This window comes from Dreissena polymorpha, chromosome 3, assembly GCF_020536995.1.
Source record: "Dreissena polymorpha isolate Duluth1 chromosome 3, UMN_Dpol_1.0, whole genome shotgun sequence".
Classification (NCBI taxonomy): domain Eukaryota; kingdom Metazoa; phylum Mollusca; class Bivalvia; order Myida; family Dreissenidae; genus Dreissena; species Dreissena polymorpha.
Window position 1 is genome coordinate 717823 of NC_068357.1, and position 18272 is coordinate 736094.

At 37.6% G+C, this 18272-nt stretch overlaps 1 protein-coding gene across 2 annotated transcripts in view; it reads left to right on the forward strand.

The window, feature by feature from the left end:
* The window catches only part of LOC127872699 (uncharacterized protein C5orf34 homolog), a 32039-nt gene extending 17681 nt beyond the window's left edge, over nucleotides 1-14358 (forward strand). For both annotated transcript variants that reach the window (XM_052416031.1, XM_052416030.1), the window contains exons 9-13: nucleotides 2749-2934; nucleotides 11026-11129; nucleotides 11818-11916; nucleotides 12605-12645; nucleotides 13897-14358. In XM_052416031.1, the coding sequence (XP_052271991.1) occupies nucleotides 2749-2934; nucleotides 11026-11129; nucleotides 11818-11916; nucleotides 12605-12645; nucleotides 13897-14339 (873 nt within the window). In that variant the 3' untranslated portion in view covers nucleotides 14340-14358. The remainder of the gene's footprint in view (nucleotides 1-2748; nucleotides 2935-11025; nucleotides 11130-11817; nucleotides 11917-12604; nucleotides 12646-13896) is intronic.
* Nucleotides 14359-18272: the final 3914 nt, after the last annotated feature.

Here is an 18272-nt window from a genome sequence, read left to right on the forward strand (position 1 = left end):
CGCGATGTGAAAGTATATTGCTCAAATAGGTAACATAACATTATACACGCTATAAATAACGCAAGTGCATTGATCTTTTTATATATAAAATATATACAATTCACTAGGCATGCACAATTTTAATTCCTGAGTTTACCACGTGACGATGATGATCAATCTACGTTATTTATAGTTAACTGGTAGTACCTGTTAACTGTACCCAGTAAACTTTATTATGCTCCCCATATATATATGAGAAACTGTAACAAAAGTGTGACCCTACGGAAGTACGGAAGTGCGGAAGGACAAACTGGCATTTATATGCTCCTTATATATATATATATGGGGAGCATATAGTTGCCAGTTTGTCCTTCCGCACTTCCGTACGCTCAAGCTTTTGTTACAGTTTCTCATAGCACCTTCAATACTCTACCGATCTCTTTCATATTTGGCATGTAGATACCTTGCATGGACCTCTACCTTTTGATGACGTTTGAGGTCACTGGGGTCAAGGTCAATGTCATTAAGGCTAATAATAGACGTTTGTTACAGTTTCTCATAGCACCTTCAATACTTTACCGATCTCTTTCATATTTGGCATGTAGATACCTTGCATTGTCCTCTACCTTTTGATGAGGTTTGAGGTCACTGGGTTAAGATAAAGGTCACCATTGCTAATAATAGACTTTTGTTACAGTTTCTCATAGCGCCTTCAATACTTTACCGATCTCTTTCATATTTCCCATGTAGATACCTTGCATGAACCTCTACCTTTTGATGACGTTTGAGGTCACTAGGATCAAGGTCAAAGTCACCAAGGCTAATAATAGATTTTTCCGTCACACTTGTGTTATAGTTTCTCATAGCACTTTCAATACTTTACCAATCTCTTTCATATTTGGAATGTGGGTACCTTGAATGAACCTCTACCTTTTGATGAGGTTTGAGGTCACTGTGGTCAAGGTCACCAAGGTTAATAATAGACTTTTGTTACAGTTTCTCATAGCACCTTCAATACTTTACCGATCTCTTTCATATTTGGTATATAGATACCTTGTATGGACCTCTTCCTTATGATGACGTTTGAGGTCACTGGGGTCAAGGTCACCAAGGCTAATAATAGATTTTTCCGTCGAACTTTTGTTACAGTTTCTCATAGCACCTTCAATACTTTACTGATCTCTTTCATATTTGACATGTAGGTACCTTGCATGGACCTTTACCTTTTGATGGCATTTGAGGTCACTGGGGTCAAGGTCACCAAGGCTAATAATAAACTTTTGTTACAGTTTTTCATAGCACCTTTAATACTTTACCGATCTCTTTCATATTGGGCATGTATATACCTTGCATGGACACTTACCTTTTGATGACGTTTGAGGTCACTGGGGTCAACGTCAAGGTCACCAAGGCTAATAATAGATTTTTCCGTCACACTTTTGTAACAGTTTCTTATAGCACCTTCATTACTTTACTGATCTGTTTCATATCTGGTATGTAGATACCTTGCATGGACCTCTACCTTTTGATGACGTTTGAGGTCACTGGGGTGAAGGTCACCAAGGCTTATAATAGATTTTTCCGTCACACTTTTGTTAAAGTTTCTCATAGCACCTTCAATTCTTTACCGATCTCTTTCATATTTGGCATGTAGGTACCTTGCATGGACCTCTACCTTTTGATGATGTTTGAGGTCACTGGGGTCAAGGTCACCAAGGCTAAAAATAGATTTTTCCGTCACACTTTTGTTACAGTTTCTCAAACCACCTTCAATACTCTTCATATTTGGCATGCAGATACCTTGCATGGACCTCTACCTTTTGATGAGGTTTGAGGTCACTGGGGTCAAGGTCAAGGTCATCGAAGGTTAATATTAGATTTTCTCAAGGTCTCACTTTTTTTACACACAATTAACCCATATATAGACAAAGCATCATTGGGGAGCATCCATCATTTTTACTGATATTCTTGCTACTTAATATACTGAAAATATTAAAACTTAATTTTTGTTCAAGTAATGTAATATAACAGTCGTGTTATTTTAATCAATGTAAACTAATAATTGTAAAAATATACGGTATTTTTGAACATTTTCTTTTTTCGTCAATCGCGGTTGACGGTCCCTTAAAGCGCTATTATCTTTATTATCTCATAACAAAACGACCAGACAGTAACTGGTTATTCTCTATTTCCCTAGCATGAAGATGTCGCCCTTTGCAAGCACATTTAAGAGGAGTGCAATATTTCGGTGTACAGACGCTTGAATTGGGCTTAATGCATGTGCGTGAAACGTTGTTCCAAATTAGCCAGTGTAGTCTTATCATGCTTATCAGGGACGAAACTTTCCGCTGATATATTATTGAAAATAAATCTCTTCGTATCAAAAATCCAGTAAAAGGCGGAAAATGTTGTCCCTGATAAGCCTGTGCGGACTGCAAAGGCTAATTTAGGACGACACTTTACGCACAGGTATCCTAGAACGATGCTCACATATCACTTTGTTCCCAGCATGTAATACCTGAGCATCAAATCTGCGAAATCTGGTCTTATTGCATATGCGTAGTGTTGTTCTAGATTAGACAGTGCAGTCCGCAGTCTTGGTTTTTGGTGAGAAGGGACTTCGATTACACGAAACATAATATAACAGCGGAAAATGTTGTCCCTGGTTAGCCTGTGCGGACTATACAGGCTACTTTGGGACGACATTTTACGCACATTCATTAAGTCCAGATTTTGCAGATTGATTCTCAGGTATTACTCTGTTCCCAGCATGAAGAAGTCGTCCTCAGCGAGCCCTCCTCCACGCACATTTTAGAGGAGTGCGATATAAGGGGGTACGGTCGCTTCAGCGCGCTCTCTAACGGGGAGGTGAGGATAGTGTTTAACGACCGCACGTGCCTCGACATGGTGGCTGACTTCTCAGCTAGGCTTGGAGAGGGCTCAAGGAGTGGGCAGGTGAGTAGGAGCGGGAATGTAATTGATGAGTTGCGTTCTGAGAAAACCGGGTTTAATGCATGTGCGTAAAGTGTCGTCCCAGATTATCCTGTGCAGTCCGCACAGGCTAATCAGGGACGACACTTTCCGCCGTAACCGGATTTTCGTGTAAAAGAGACGTCCTTTAAACGAAAAATACCATACAAGCGGAAAGTGTCGTCCCTGATTAGCATGGCGGACTGCACAGGCTAATCTGGGACGATACTTTACGCACATGCATAAAGACCAGTTTTCTCAGAACAAGGCTCAATTGATGAGTTTCCCCCCTTCCCTCAGGCTGGCATATTCTGTCCGAACAGCCCGTCACTCCGTTAGTGTGTCAGTCCCTCATTCTGTCCGCACTTTTTGTTTTCCACTCTGCAACTCAATCAATTTCCCTGAACGTTCATTTAACTTTAAGTCACTGGAATTGTTTATTAACAGAAAATGGTGGCCACTAGTCAAATCCCACGAGAACCTTTGGAGTTATGGCCATGGATATATTTGTTAAAAAAGTATAAGCAAAATATCTTATATTTTGCAACAGTGCAGCAACTCTATTATCTCTCAAGTCAACATACATGCAATTAAAACATCCCATGTTTGAACGCTGAACTGTAATTTATGAAAATCGTGATTCTAAGTGACATATGAAATTTCAGATTATATGTACAGTGTGCGTGCATGTATGTTCCTCTGATTCTCAAAGAGAAATTCAATTACAATTTCACATGTGTCTTGATGATGGTACTTTAAAGGGACCGTCAACAACGAATGAAGAAAAAAGAAAAGTTCTAAAATACCGTATTTTTTTACAATTATTAGTTTATATTGATAAAAACATCACGACTTGTATATTACATTACTTGAACAAAAATCATATTTTCAGTATATTCGGTATTAAAATTTCGTAATGGGAAATCAAAAGTACATCGCGAAAATAGGTGACATAGCGATATACACACTATAAATAATACAGGTATATTGATCATATTATATATAAAATATATACAATTCACTACGCATGCACAATTTTAATTCCTGGATTTACCACGTGACGATGATGATCAATCTACCGGCGTTATTTATAGTTTACTGGTAGTTACCTGGTAGACATACACAGTAAAATTAATTACCGAATGTACTGAAAATATGAAAACTTTTTTCAAGTAATGTAATATGCCAGTCGTGATTTTTTAATCAATAGAAACTAATACTTGTAAAAAATACGGTATTTTACAACTTTTCTTTTCTTCGTCGTCGTGGTTGACTGTCCCTTTAAGGGCGCTGGCATTCGCTGATGACCGATTAGTTCTTTAATAATTTGTAAATGACAGTTTTGTAACGAAATTTGTTCAAGTTTACCACAGATTTTCCATTAAAACTCTCTCATGATGTACATGTAACGTCACTGACGGAAAATGTTCATTATACCAGGGTTGTTTATTATTCTCAGAAAATGATGTTAATGGCTTTAAAAAAAGAGTAAAATAGAGATTGAAACCTACATTTGGAGAGAACTTTAACATTGTCAAACTTGAAGGGGAACTAAACAGTCTAGTGGTAAGTATCATTTTGAGAGAAAATGAATTTAAAAGAAATTGTCCGCGGGGACGGATCCTGTATTTGGCTGCAGCTATATAATTTAAATGCCCTGATTCTACTTACAAAGCGGAAGAATAGTCGATTGCTGAAATATCCTGAAAATCACAGCTGTTCGATCAAGCCTCGCTCTGGGAAAACTGGGCTAATACGTGTGCAAAAAGTGTCGTCAAAGGTTCGCCTGGCAATCTAAACAGGCTATTCTGGGACGGCACTCCGCTTAAACTGGATATTCACCAAAAAGTGTCGTCAAAGGTTAGCCTGTGCAATCCGAACAGGGTATTCTGGGACGACACTCCGCTTAAACTGGATATTCACCAAAAAGGACTTCCTGTAAACGAATACCATAAAAGCGTATAGTGATTTTTCTGATTAGCCTCTGTCGACTGCACAGGCTAATCTGGGCCGACACTTTGCGTAAATGTATTTAGCCCAGTCTTCCCAGATCGGTGAATCTGTATACATACATATATTTACAAACAGCAATAGTTGCTGTATTCGTACAATTATTGTTGAATTATCCTGTAAATACAGCTGTTCAATTAAACGAGCGGTAACAATATTTGTATGTCAGAACGGCTGTACTTTGCTCCGAGAATGATGTCTGTCTGACGGACGGTCTGTCCCGAAATCTTGTCCGGGCAATAACTATGTCGTTCATTGTGAGATTTTAAAATCATTTGGCACATTTGTTAACCATCATGGGACGGTGTGTCGCGCGAAAGAATTACGTCGATATCTCCAAGGTCAAGGTCACACTTTGAGTTCAAAGTTCAAAAATGGCCATAAATGAGCTTGTCTGGGCCATAACTATGTCGTTCATTATGAGATTTTAAAATCATTTGGCACATTTGTTAACCATCATGGGACGGTGTGTCGCGCGAAAGAATTACGTCGATATCTCCAAGGTCAAGGTCACACTTTGAGTTCAAAGGTCAAAAATGGCCATAGGTGATGATGGCATAATAATTCTTAAAAATCGCCATAAATTAGGTTCTCTTGTTTTGTGAAGACATCATGCAAAATAGTCTGTGTCAATGCGGCACGTGGAGGAATACGTCACGTCTGTGACAAAGGTCTAGTTTTTATAATTTTTATATTATGAATATTAAGTATGTTATATGTGGTTCGTTATCATTGTTAACCCTTCTCAAAATTTATAATATTTGATTGCCACAACTAAACCTACGTATCTTCTGTACGTATACAAATGTTAATATGTTGCATATATACACAAAAGGATATGTGGTGTAGAGTTGTAACGATTCACCCATCATTCGATTCGATTTCGATATCAAATGGTCCGATTCGACCATTATTTGCTGTTTATTTTGCAAACTATTTCATTTTTGGTTTGTCCAGGGCATGAATTAATACATGTATGTTTGGTATTTGTTATCCCCCGCCAGAGGCGGAGGGATATTGTTTTGGCGTTGTCCGTCCGTCCGGCTGTCCGTCCGGCCGGCACTTTTGTGTCCGGAGCCATATCTTGGAAATTCTTTGGTGGATTTCATTTAAACTTGGTATGAGTATATATATGCATAAGAGGATGATGCACGCCAAATGGCATTGTACACCATCTGTTAAAAAAACAGACTTATGGCCCTTTGTATCTTGAAAAAATGCTTTTTACTGTAGGCACTTTTGTGTCCGGAGCCATATCTTGGAAGCGCTTTGGCGGATTTCATTTAAACTTGGTATGAGTATATATATATATATATATATATATATATATATATATATATGCATAAGAGGATGATGCACGCCAAATGGCATTGTACACCATCTGTTAAAAGCAGACTTATGGCCCTTTGTATCTTGAAAAAATGCTTTTTACTATAGGCATTTTTGTGTCCGGAGCCATATCTTGGAAGCGCTTTGGCGGATTTCTTTGAAACTTGGTATGAATATATTCCCGCGCCAGAGGCGGAGGGATATTGTTTTGGCGTTGTCCGTCCGTCCGGCTGTCCGTCTGGCACTTTTGTGCTTAAGAACCTTCCTTTGTCTTAGTTTTGTGTTATTGTCCTCCGTCCGTCCATCTATCATTATGTTCATCCGTCCAATTTGCACCCATCCTCAAACAAAGCATATGTTGCGGGGGATACCTTGGGCCTTTCAGGCCCTCTTGTTATTTACTTATTATGTTCTACATTTTAAGTGTTTAATTTTTGAAATAAAATTAAAAACGCAACATTGTTTTATAAGTAACAAATTTATTGAACAAAACCTCCTGTTGAGTTATTTTAAATAACATAAAATGCACAATGAATCACATCTGTGCAACAGAAAAAAACATTTAAGTATATAAACAATTTCCAGTTGACTTCGAAACAGAATGCACACAATTTGGTAAACAAACCATATGTATTGAGGAAAAAGATGAGATCAAAACATCACATGGGTATAATTTAGTAACAGTAACTTTCTGTTATCAAAATGTAGGTGATACAAATCCCATCTGAAATATCAACCGAGTGTTTTCTCTTTAAATATTACCTCAAATTTGTAGTGCTTCCAGATTAGGGTAACTTACGTCAACAAAACACGTTTTGGAAGTTGCCTTTGCATCAGAACATTCGCGAAATCCGAAATGTTCCCATACTTTTGATTTTAATTTTGACGGTGCGTCTTTCAGCGTGATTGTAGAAGCCGTTTTATCTGCCTATGTAATGCTCAGCATGTTATATATTCATTCATTGGATGCCATATTGGCTATTGACCAATCACAAGACGTATTACAAATGGCAATGAAGATTAGACGACGAATTTGGAAAGTAAGGCTTAAAATGCGGATCAATCGGGATTGCAGTGAATCGAATCGAAATTGGCCGTATTGGTATCGAAATCGAATCGGCGGCGTTGAACCGGTTTTTCGATGCATCGAACCGAATCGTTACAGCCCTTACTTATGGTGAAAGATGTACACAATCAGACATTTAAGACGCGTTGAAGATTTCTTTCTCATAATTTTTGTTGATAAATAAACCAACGCGCAAATGTCTTTGTGTGCAATGCAGCCGCTTTTAACATGTAGCGTCTTGTACTTAAACACTGAGATGCGTAATATTGATTCGCGCGTCACGTTTTGGTATTCATGTGTTCATTTTCTGTCTGCCTAGGTACAATTGTGTAAAAATTATGTTTGTCGGTTATTTAGATCTTGTTTAATGCTGGGGGTAAATATGAGGATCGGCTAGCCGCTAACCGCTACATCCCAAAGTCGTTCAAAGGCGGCGATACCACGTTTAGTCATATTATGTTAATAGTTGGTGTTCAGTTATTCAACTTCAAGTCGCGGTGGTATAGTGGATATGATGTCCCCTTAGCTATTGGGAGGTAACGGGTTCGATCCCCACTGCGATGCGTTATTTAGATTCCCCTCATAGTCACTAAGCACTGGTTCTAGTCCCAGGAAAAGGACTCGAGGCATTTCAAATAAGCCTTAAGCTTTTCATGCAATCGAGCTTAAATAAATATGTAAGGGAAAAACAAGAATTTCTCTCCTGATATAGTTTATGGAGTTTCGTTGATGTAATGTATTATTGATATGCTGTTCGTGAATCGAGTGTAACCAATTAAGCATTGCCCTAAGTTGAATTATTTTACTCGTTTGAACTACGGTGCAATGTTGAACATTGTGATAATATTGCGTTTTAATATGTTACTTATTGTAATAAAACACTCGCTAGATGTAAATAACAAGCGAATGTTTCAAACACAAAGTGGGCATTAGTTTTGTATGTTATTAATTTGCCGCATTTTACTTTCATCCTCGTATTTGTAGTTTGTTAATGTGATAATAATACCCGCATGCAGCGTTTTATTGTGATCATCGACACATTCAAATGTCTCCGCACCTTTGAGAAATTGTTTGAATTGTATGCCAACAGATCATGCATACATGTTTATTCCAAGCTGCCAAGCGGGTGGAGTTTTATAGAAATGACCTTTGTCGCTCCGTCAGCCATTCACACCGCCAGTCTGTTCTTAACACTTTCGTTTCCGCTCCGTATTTCCTTTACTTTTTCACAAATTTGCATGAAACTTTCCTAACATGTAAGGGTTTTAACCCATTTATGCCTAGCGTCTAGAAAAAAGGCCTTGGCAAACAGCGTAGACCCAGATGCGACGCCGCGTGATGCGGCGTTAATCAGGGCCTACACTGTTTGCTTAAAGGAATTTCAGTAAGAAATATTCTAAAGATAGAAATAAATTAGGGATGGCAAAATTATTCGAATATTCGATTGAATGGTCAGTATTCGAATAACAGAATTGATATCCGCATATTCGCATTTTTTTCCCCAAACGTTATTGCCTTAATATGTAATGACCTGCGAGCCGCTTACAAATTGGCTACCGAAATTACTTGGGATTAACATGTCTGATGTGACGTTCTCCGTGTCAAACCAGGTATGTGTATTAGTACGTTAATACACATACCTGGTCAAATTGATAACGCGGCCCGTATCAGCAATGCAATATACACACTCTAAGAAAGGCCCCGAATTGTTGTTTGTCAATGGGGTGCCAATTAATGGCTTCATTTGACTGGCGAATAAAAATAAAGTTTCTGTGATCACAGTATGAACAGCCATTAAAATGAGTGAATTACTCAATTTGCGCATAATTTATATTTCAGCTGATCTGTCGATCAGATCTCCGACTTTCATTTATAAAATACCGGATTATTACGCTGGTGGAAAATGTATCGGCATGTTTTGGTTTTGTTTAGTTACAGCGCGTGCTTTCAGTGTATAAGCTCCGCCCATAATTATTCCAGAATAACCCATTGACGATTTTCTTCTCTGTTTATATGAAATTTGGCACGTGCCGTGCTAAATCGAGGCTCGCTTTACGTAACCTACGACGGGCTTCTTGGTTTCTAACCGGCATCGGTCGGCTAGGCAACGACATATGACATTATTCTCGTTTGGAAAAATACGACTTTGTGTTAGTATTGTGCTTGTTGATTTTGCAAAGAAAGTGCATCAATGGTTCAGCGCGAAAAATGACAAAAGAGTGTCGTTTTGGAATTAAAGTACGTTATAAAGCAATATAAAATTCTATGACATGATGTTTTTCCTTTTTTTTAAACCTATTTATTTAAGCTCGATTGCGTAACAAGCCTAAGCTTATATGAAACGCTCTCAAGTCCGTTTCCTTGGTGTCTATGGGGGAGATCTAAAGAACGCTCCCACAGAGGGGATCGAACCCGTGACCTCCCGATCGCTAGGCGGACACCATATCTTACAATAATATGTTTTTCCTTATATTTGCTCTTGAATATTTGGTGTACTTTGCATGCATTATGATATGTTTCTTTATAAAAATGTACACGCAATCGTTACTTTAAAATTTCAAATAAAAATAAAATGATACAACATGATATTTTCTCTTCTATTTGTGCCCGATTACAGTATCGGTCATAGTATTAGCCGACAGCGATAAAATTATTTGATATCAACGTTAACAATCAGCCTCGTATTCAGCATACAGATATAACTTAAAAAGCAATGGAAGTTAACTCAGAACAAGTTTCACTCTTTTCTGATATATTTGGCTTAAATAGGCTTTACCAAAGTTTTTTTTTACAATTAAGCTACATTTTCTTTTTATTTCTCAACAAAACAATTGTATATTCAATTGTATTTCTGTGTCAATTTATATTAAATATCCCAACTGGATACGAAACTGAGTATTAGAAGTTATATCCAACCAGCCGTTTTATGCGAATATTCGAATATTCGATTGAATGGATTTGCGAATATTCGAATACCGATATAGGTATTCGATGCCATCCCTAAAATAAATATACTAGACATCCCTAATTTCGGAAATAAATTGATCCATTTTAAAAGGAAGGGAGAGTCCACTGGGCATAAATGGGTTAGGACAATGAGCAGAAATCATGAGCCATTCGACTCAAGGTCAAGGGCATGTTTCAATGAGTCGCGTTCTGAGAAAACTGGGCATAATGCATGTGCGTAAACTGTCGTCCCAGATTAGCCTGTGCAGTCCGCACAGGCTCATCAGGGACGACACTTTCCGCTTTTATGACATTTTTCGTTTACATGAAGTGTCTTCTTAACAAAAATCCAATTTAAGCGGAAAGTGTCGTCCCTGATTAGCCTGCGCGAACTGCACAGGCTTATCAGGGACGACACTTTACGCACATGCATTATGTCCAGTTTTCTCAGAACACGACTCATTTGTTATATGCCATAGTCAGGTAGAGTCCACATTTGTCAATGATTTTGCAATTGAAATGTAATGCTATCCTATCATCGCCTGTAGTTCATGGCGCATGTCTTGACAGTTTATTCCATTTTAAACACAGGTTTTTTATGTATTAGAAAATTAACACGTTTTTATTTTTAATTTTGGACCAGTGGGAATCAGTTCTTAACCAAGAGGTATGAAGGTCTATACGCTTTTTTTTGGCAAATCTTACATCCGCGAATTATATTGCAGGTTACGCGAACTCTGGCGGACAAAACTGCAGGAACCTGCCGCTTGCTTCTACAAAACGGACAGTACCAGATGGTTAGCGTTCAGCAGCCAGGGCAGTTCAAAAGGTACCATCTCAAGTGTACAGACACTACTTATGTGTCAGCCGAAAACCGGGCTTAAAGCTTGAGCGCAAAGTGTCATCCCATATAAGCGCAACGTGTCATCTCCGTGCTTAGCCTGTGCAGTCCGCACAGGCTAATCATGGTCAATACTTTTCGGCTAAACTGTATTTTAGCTAAGCAGAGACATGCTTTAAACGAAAAATACCACAACAACGGAAAGTGAAACCTCTGATTAGCCTGTGGGGACTACACAGGCTTATCTGGGATAACACTTGACGCTCATGCATTAAGCCCAGTTTTCCCAGAACACGGCTCAGTTGATCTGCATGCCTAATACCAAGTAAATCACTTCACGAGTTCAATTGAATGTGTTATGTGTGGCAACTTATAGAGGAGAATGCTATTAAATGTTTTTTTTTCGGCTTGAATAATAGAATGTTAACGGTTTAGTAAGCTATATGAGCGTGGGTTGATCCATCATTTGATTTGTTTGTACAGTGAAATGTTAAAACGCGGTCCTCTGCATGTGTACTAACTTAAGAACAATTCTGCCGAATCATTACAAACGTGCTGTAATATTTTGCATAGGACAAAAAAAGTTGTCTTCAAAGGTAGGTTACGAAAGTATTTTTCCAAAATGTTGTTACATAATTATACACGAATAGTGAAAGGCATATGTTAACCACTCTAGGTACGTTTCCGTAGCCCAGGAGTGGATAGATTGGGTCAATTCCTCGCCACAGAAGAGGGAAACTTTCTACAAAGAAAGGTCGGACAACTCAGTGCAGATGTATGTATTTCAAAGTATCAAAATCGAGTCATATAACCTCTGTGTTTCGGGATTTTTTGTCGCTAATTTTAGGATGTTTATAGATTGTTTTCCGTAAGATTAAGAAAAATATGCTCCGTTCTAAACACAAGTCATGATGAAAAGAACCTCTCATGTAGGTGTCGAAATATGGGAAAAAAAGATTGAATTCAATTGTTGCAAAGGAGGAAAACAATGCAAATGATAATCAGCGAAATATTGAATACATTTCATCTTGTTCCTTTTAAGAAATTAAACGCGTTCTATATAATTTTCACATGTACATTAGTGTAAAAAAATACAAACAATTGGTATACTTTACAAATAGTGAGTTGTTTTAATATTTGTTGTTAACAATAGTTCATGGTCATCACAGAGGATTGCAGACTGTTAAAATTGGGCTTAATGCATGTGCGTAAGTGTCGTCCCAGATTAGCCTGTGCACTCCGCACAGGCTAATCAGGGACGACACTTTCCGCTTTTATGGTATTTTCAGTTTGAAGGAAGTCCCTCCTTACCGAAAATCAAGTTTAGGCGGAAAGTGTTGTCCGTGATTAGCCTGTGCGGACTTCACAGGCTAATCTTGGACGACACCTTACGCACATGCATTAAGCCTAGTTTTCTTAGAACAAGACTGATATGGTACTCATTTGAATCAATGTACTTTCAGGTCTGTAGAACGGGAGTTGCAAAGAATACAATGCTTTAACTGTATCCTTTCTTGTATATATATATAAATAATTATTAATCAAAGGAAATTGATTTACCCTTATGCATACGCTAGCATCAGTTTTACATTTTTAACCAGGTTTTCCAAAGGAAAAAACTGGTTATTAGATTGGCGAATGCGGGCGGGCTGGCTGGCTGGCTGGCAGGCTGGCTGGCTGGCTGGCTGGCTGGCGGGCGGAACAAGCTTGTCCGGGCCATAACTATGTCGTTCATTGTCAGATTTTAAAATCATTTGGCACATTTGTTCACCATCATTGGACGGTGTGTCGCGCGAAATAATTACGTCGATATCTCCAAGGTCAAGGTCACACTTTGAGTTCAAAGGTCAAAAATGGCCATAAATGAGCTTGTCCGAGCCATAACTATGTCGTTCATTGTCAGATTTTAAAATCATTTGGCACATTTGTTCACCATCATTGGACGGTGTGTCGCGCGAAATAATTACGTCGATATCTCCAAGGTCAAGGTCACACTTTGAGTTCAAAGGTCAAAAATGGCCATAAATGTCCCTTGAGATATAACCTTCATATTTGGTATGCATGTGTATATGGACAAGGCCTTTCCATACACACAACAATTTTGACCCCTGTGACCTTGACCTTGAAGTAGGGGTCTGCGTTTAGGTTTCAAAATCTGCGTTTAGGTTTCGAATAATGCTCTTAACTTCTATGTCCCTTGAGATAAAACCTTCATATTTGGTATGCATGTGTATATGGACAACGCCTTTCCATACGCACACAAATTTTGACCGTCCGTCCGTCCGTCCGTGTGTCCGTCCGAAAACTTAAACGATGCTCATAACTTTTGCAATATTGAAGATAGCAACTTGATATTTGCCATGCATGTGTATCTTATGAAGCTGCACATTTCTAGTGGTGAAAGGTCAAGGTCATCCTTCATGGTCAAAGGTCAAAATAAATAAATTCATGTGCATATCTCCAATGTCAAGGTCGCCACGACTAAAAATAGATTTATTTTAAAACAAACTTACAAGGGGGGTTAATTTTCTTTGTTCATTCCAAAAGTTCAGTTTGAGTTGTCTCCCTTTATGAGATTTTTTTTTCACAATGAAAACCTGGTTTTGTGACAATTTTGTCCCTTGTCTTATCAGTTAAAATTATGTTGTGTCAGTGTATACCAAGTATGCCATGTAGAATAATCGGCCAATTCTCTTATAATACTGTGAATTACCAAAACTATGTGAACTCTGTATATTCCTTGACTGATGATCAGACATAGTGGACAACACGGTACTGAAGACCGGACAGTCGTCAACGAATGTTTCAAAAGAAACTAAGCAATGCGCATTCAGGCCATTTTCAGGGAACAGCAAGCCTGGGCCCAGTATTTTACGTAATTCTGAACAAAATAGGGATCGGATTGTTGACTCGCAGCCTAGATCTGTACAAATCCATTCTCCGTCCTCTAGTGCTAACACGACTAGTTCAACACTTCCGCCATCTTCGCAATCGTTCAGTGCGCAAGACAGGTGCGCGCCGAATGGAAGGCCGATTCCCATTGGTCAGGCTTCTGTGCCGTCAGAAACTAGATCGAGTGGTCTTGACTTTAATATCTCCAATTTTTCAGGTTATGAAGGATTTAATTCTGTTCGCAAGGCGCTGATTATGACTTCCAGTGTAATAAAAGATATTGATCAACTTCTAGAGAGAAAATAAAGATTTGCGCCATCACATATTTATAATGATGTGTTCGTCGTTATTAATACATCACATGATTCCGTTGACATGCTATTTTGCGGCCACACATGTTCACGATAACGAATTCCTGTGTTTACGAAGTTGTCTTGAGAAATAGACATGCTTCTCTAGAGCAGCTCTACGTGATAACGTACTTAGAATAATTCTCATTTACATTACTAAGAAGCTATTATTTATTCAAAGAGAATTTACGTCGATGTTCCAAATCCGATTTGTACTATCTATTTGAAGGCAATCAGGGCGTATTGTCAGGCACTCTAGTTAAGACGTGTTTGTATCATGACACAGCTTACAGAGATCTCATTTGTCTCACTTTTTTAAACACACATCAAAGCATTTATCACATTAATTTCGCAATCGCCAAACTATAAATTCAATAGTTTGTTATTAGTTGAAGTGTCTTTGCAATTCATTATTAAATCAGTTCACCTTATCTGGTTCCAATTTCATCTGATCGCACGGCTATTGCCATTGTCGCACTACACTCTTATGTGTGCAGTTTTGGTGCTGAGATGGGAAATTTGGTTCTAACAATAGTTGTACTCATGCAATTGCATAGAGATAGTTTTTTAGAACTTGACGTTTGTATTCTATCATGCTAAAATTTAGTTTTTAAACAGGCATATGTATACTCTCTCAAAGCAGCTGTTGGGTATAACCATTTGACATATTTGCTTAACACATTAGTGACAAAAATACTACAATATGACTACCAGGTAGATACGTTTTATCCGCTATTTATAAACAGGTCTACTTGATAACCAACTTCAAATAATCTCTGATTTATCACTTAGACTTGATTATCTAGACAACGAATATTTGAGTCGTGTTCTGAGAAAACTGGGCATAATGCATGTGCGTAAAGTGTCGTCCCAGATTAGCCTGTGCAGTCCGTACAGGCTAATCAGAGACGACACTTTCCGCTCTTATGGTATTTTTCGTTTAAAGAAAGTCTCTTCTACACGAAAATCCAGTTAAGGCGGAAAGTGTCGTCCCTGATAAGCCTGTGCGGATTGCACCAGTTTTCTCAGAACACGACACATCTATATAAAATATATCTGACGCACATTGGTATTTTCTTTTTCAAAGTCGCCACGTTCTTTTTGTCAGACAGTCTGTTTTAAAGACGGTGTACTACGCTCCTTCAGTCCTTTTTGTCATTTATCAAATTTATTGCGAACACGCGAATCACCGCGAACATGTCAATGGTATGAACAAGTGCTGGTTGGAGAGTATTTCCCGGAATGTAATAATTTTCAGGCGTTATGAAAATGGGACATAACACATCAACGATTGAACTGTTCATGAAATCAGACAGATTATTACAAAGTGTTGTTCAATGCGCTATGATGTTACATATAGTAAATTCTACTGCTTTGCTGAAAAATATTGCGTTAATGAACCCTTCAATACGTAACGTTTCAGTCTATCGTGTCAATGCCTTATTTAAATTATATATTTATCGCTATGATTTTTTGTGTGTAAAATGTCGACTGATGATTTGGTTATTTATCATACGCATACAAAGTTATAACGCATTTCTTCTTTTATTTTGCAATTAAAAAATATTGTGCAAAACAAATACAACTGTCAGGATGTATAAAGCTGCAGCTGTGTTTCATGTAAAAATGTGTATTTTTCGTAAGCGCAATACCCAAGTATTATTGAAAGTCTGTTCCGCATATAATTAAATGAAGGAGCCGTTTTATGTTTAACAATTATGTTTGCATTATCACGGTGCAGAATCAACGGGGTTTCCCGGGTTTTACACACGGGTTGGACAGAATGTAAACACACCGTTAAGAACGTTATTTTTGCAAATAGCTCAATTGATTTAAATTCATTTGAAAAAATCTTTAGTGCATAAAAGACAGTTTTTCTCGCAGTTTGTGTCGATATCTAAAGGTATAAGAATACATCATTGAATACTTAACATCGTTGACAAAATTTCAGGGTGCGTGAAACATAACCGTGGTCAATAAATGCAGTAGGACAGAATTTTTTAACAACAACACAAGATTATTACATGAAGTAATTCCGATGTATTTCACATTGTCATAAGCAGCACAAAAATATTTTACGCACTAGTTGAAATTCTTAACAAAAATAATCTTAAAAAGTTATTGGAAATAAAGCACCACTTACCGATGTGTATACATCCATTAAAGTTAAAAGGTGGAACCCCACAAAGTCACGTGATCCTGCATCCTGATTATTGTATGCAAGTCAGATGCCTTGAAATCATATGGTGAATTCCGTCAGTAAAATTACCAAAGTTATATAAACCATTATTGTGCTGTAGCAATAAATATTAAATAAAAGAAACGAAAAAGGCAAACACGTGTTTTTGTTTTGTTTTATCAAACGGCCATACTGAAATAATATATAACTGTGAATCGCACTTCACTAATAAGGTTACATAACACCAATACAGTATTCAACACTACAACCATATCGGTTTTGAACAAGGCCGTGATTATTGACTGGCACTTGCTATTGGCAAAGAACGATTATTATCACGTACTTTTATTTACATAATAAATACTTTGTTTACGTTATCTGTGAAATAGGTGTTCATTTTAGAAATCTTTTTAGCAAACATTATATGTAGCCTTGGGCCATGTCAACAAATCGCCGAAGTTGAATTAACCTTTGACGCAACCGGTTTTCCTATTTCGAGGTCATATTTTTAGGCAAGCGCCTCTCTATATCGTTAAGAATAAAGTCTATATGTTTTAAGATAGATATTTATTACTATTTGTATTTAACGAATAACGATAGACTAAGTGGAAGCTATTGGAAATTTATAAAGCTTTGAATGCGAACGACAGAAAGCGCGAATACATTAATGAGAGGCGTTCTAAGAAAACGGGGCATAATGCATGTGCGTAAAGTGTCATCCGAGATTAGCCTGTGCAGTCCGCACAGGCTAATCAGGGACGACACGTTCCGCTTTTATGGTATTTTTCGTTTAAAGGAAGTCTCTTCTACACGATAATCCAGTTAAGGCGGAAAGTGTCTTGTCGATTTTTTGTATCGATAAATAATGATGTTTTTGTCGGTCGGGTAGATTTCCGTTCAACATAACATACGTGACGCACGTGTAGCAATTGACAAATATCGGGATTTTCAGTAATAAACAATATCTTTACATAACTAAGTGACTGAAGAAAACAACAGTTATCAAATATCCTCGTTGACAAACGAATTGCAACTCTCTTCTATTAACAAGATATAAGAATGTAATATTTGAACGTTGCATGGTCACGGACCTGTTAACCGAAGGAAGATAATGTCGAGTGTTATTTGTTTCTAATGACTTTTAATGTAGTAGGATTTGAGTGTTGCATATACATGCTTTTATTATTAGGGAATAAATAACATTTAAAAGCGGGTCTAACCTTCTTATATAAGTGTTAATATGAATATATCATCTTAGCTTTCTTTCCTGAATAACTGCTAATAATACTGTAAGAAAATGCTAAGAAAAACCACGCAATACAACGGCATTGGTTTCCAGGTCAGAACTTTAGTTTACTGAAATGCACAATATTCTGAAAATAATAATGGCATTAAAAGCATAATGTCTACATTTAACATTGGGTAATTGGATTGATTAAGCTTACTTTATGGGATAAACACTGATTAAAATTCGTTTGTGACCATATAACATAACACAAAACATATACATGTACTAAATATTATACTCCATTGTGAATCACAATAACCGAGCAAACATCATATTGTTAACGTGTAGTTTGTTGTAGTCTCCTGGTATTTATTTCACCTTACCGTTTTGTGGTAAGTATAATGAAGCGTGTCGACCATGTAGATGTTGTTTGAAAGAACACGTACTCAGTGCATGCGTAAGCAATGTGATTTTCAAGCTGT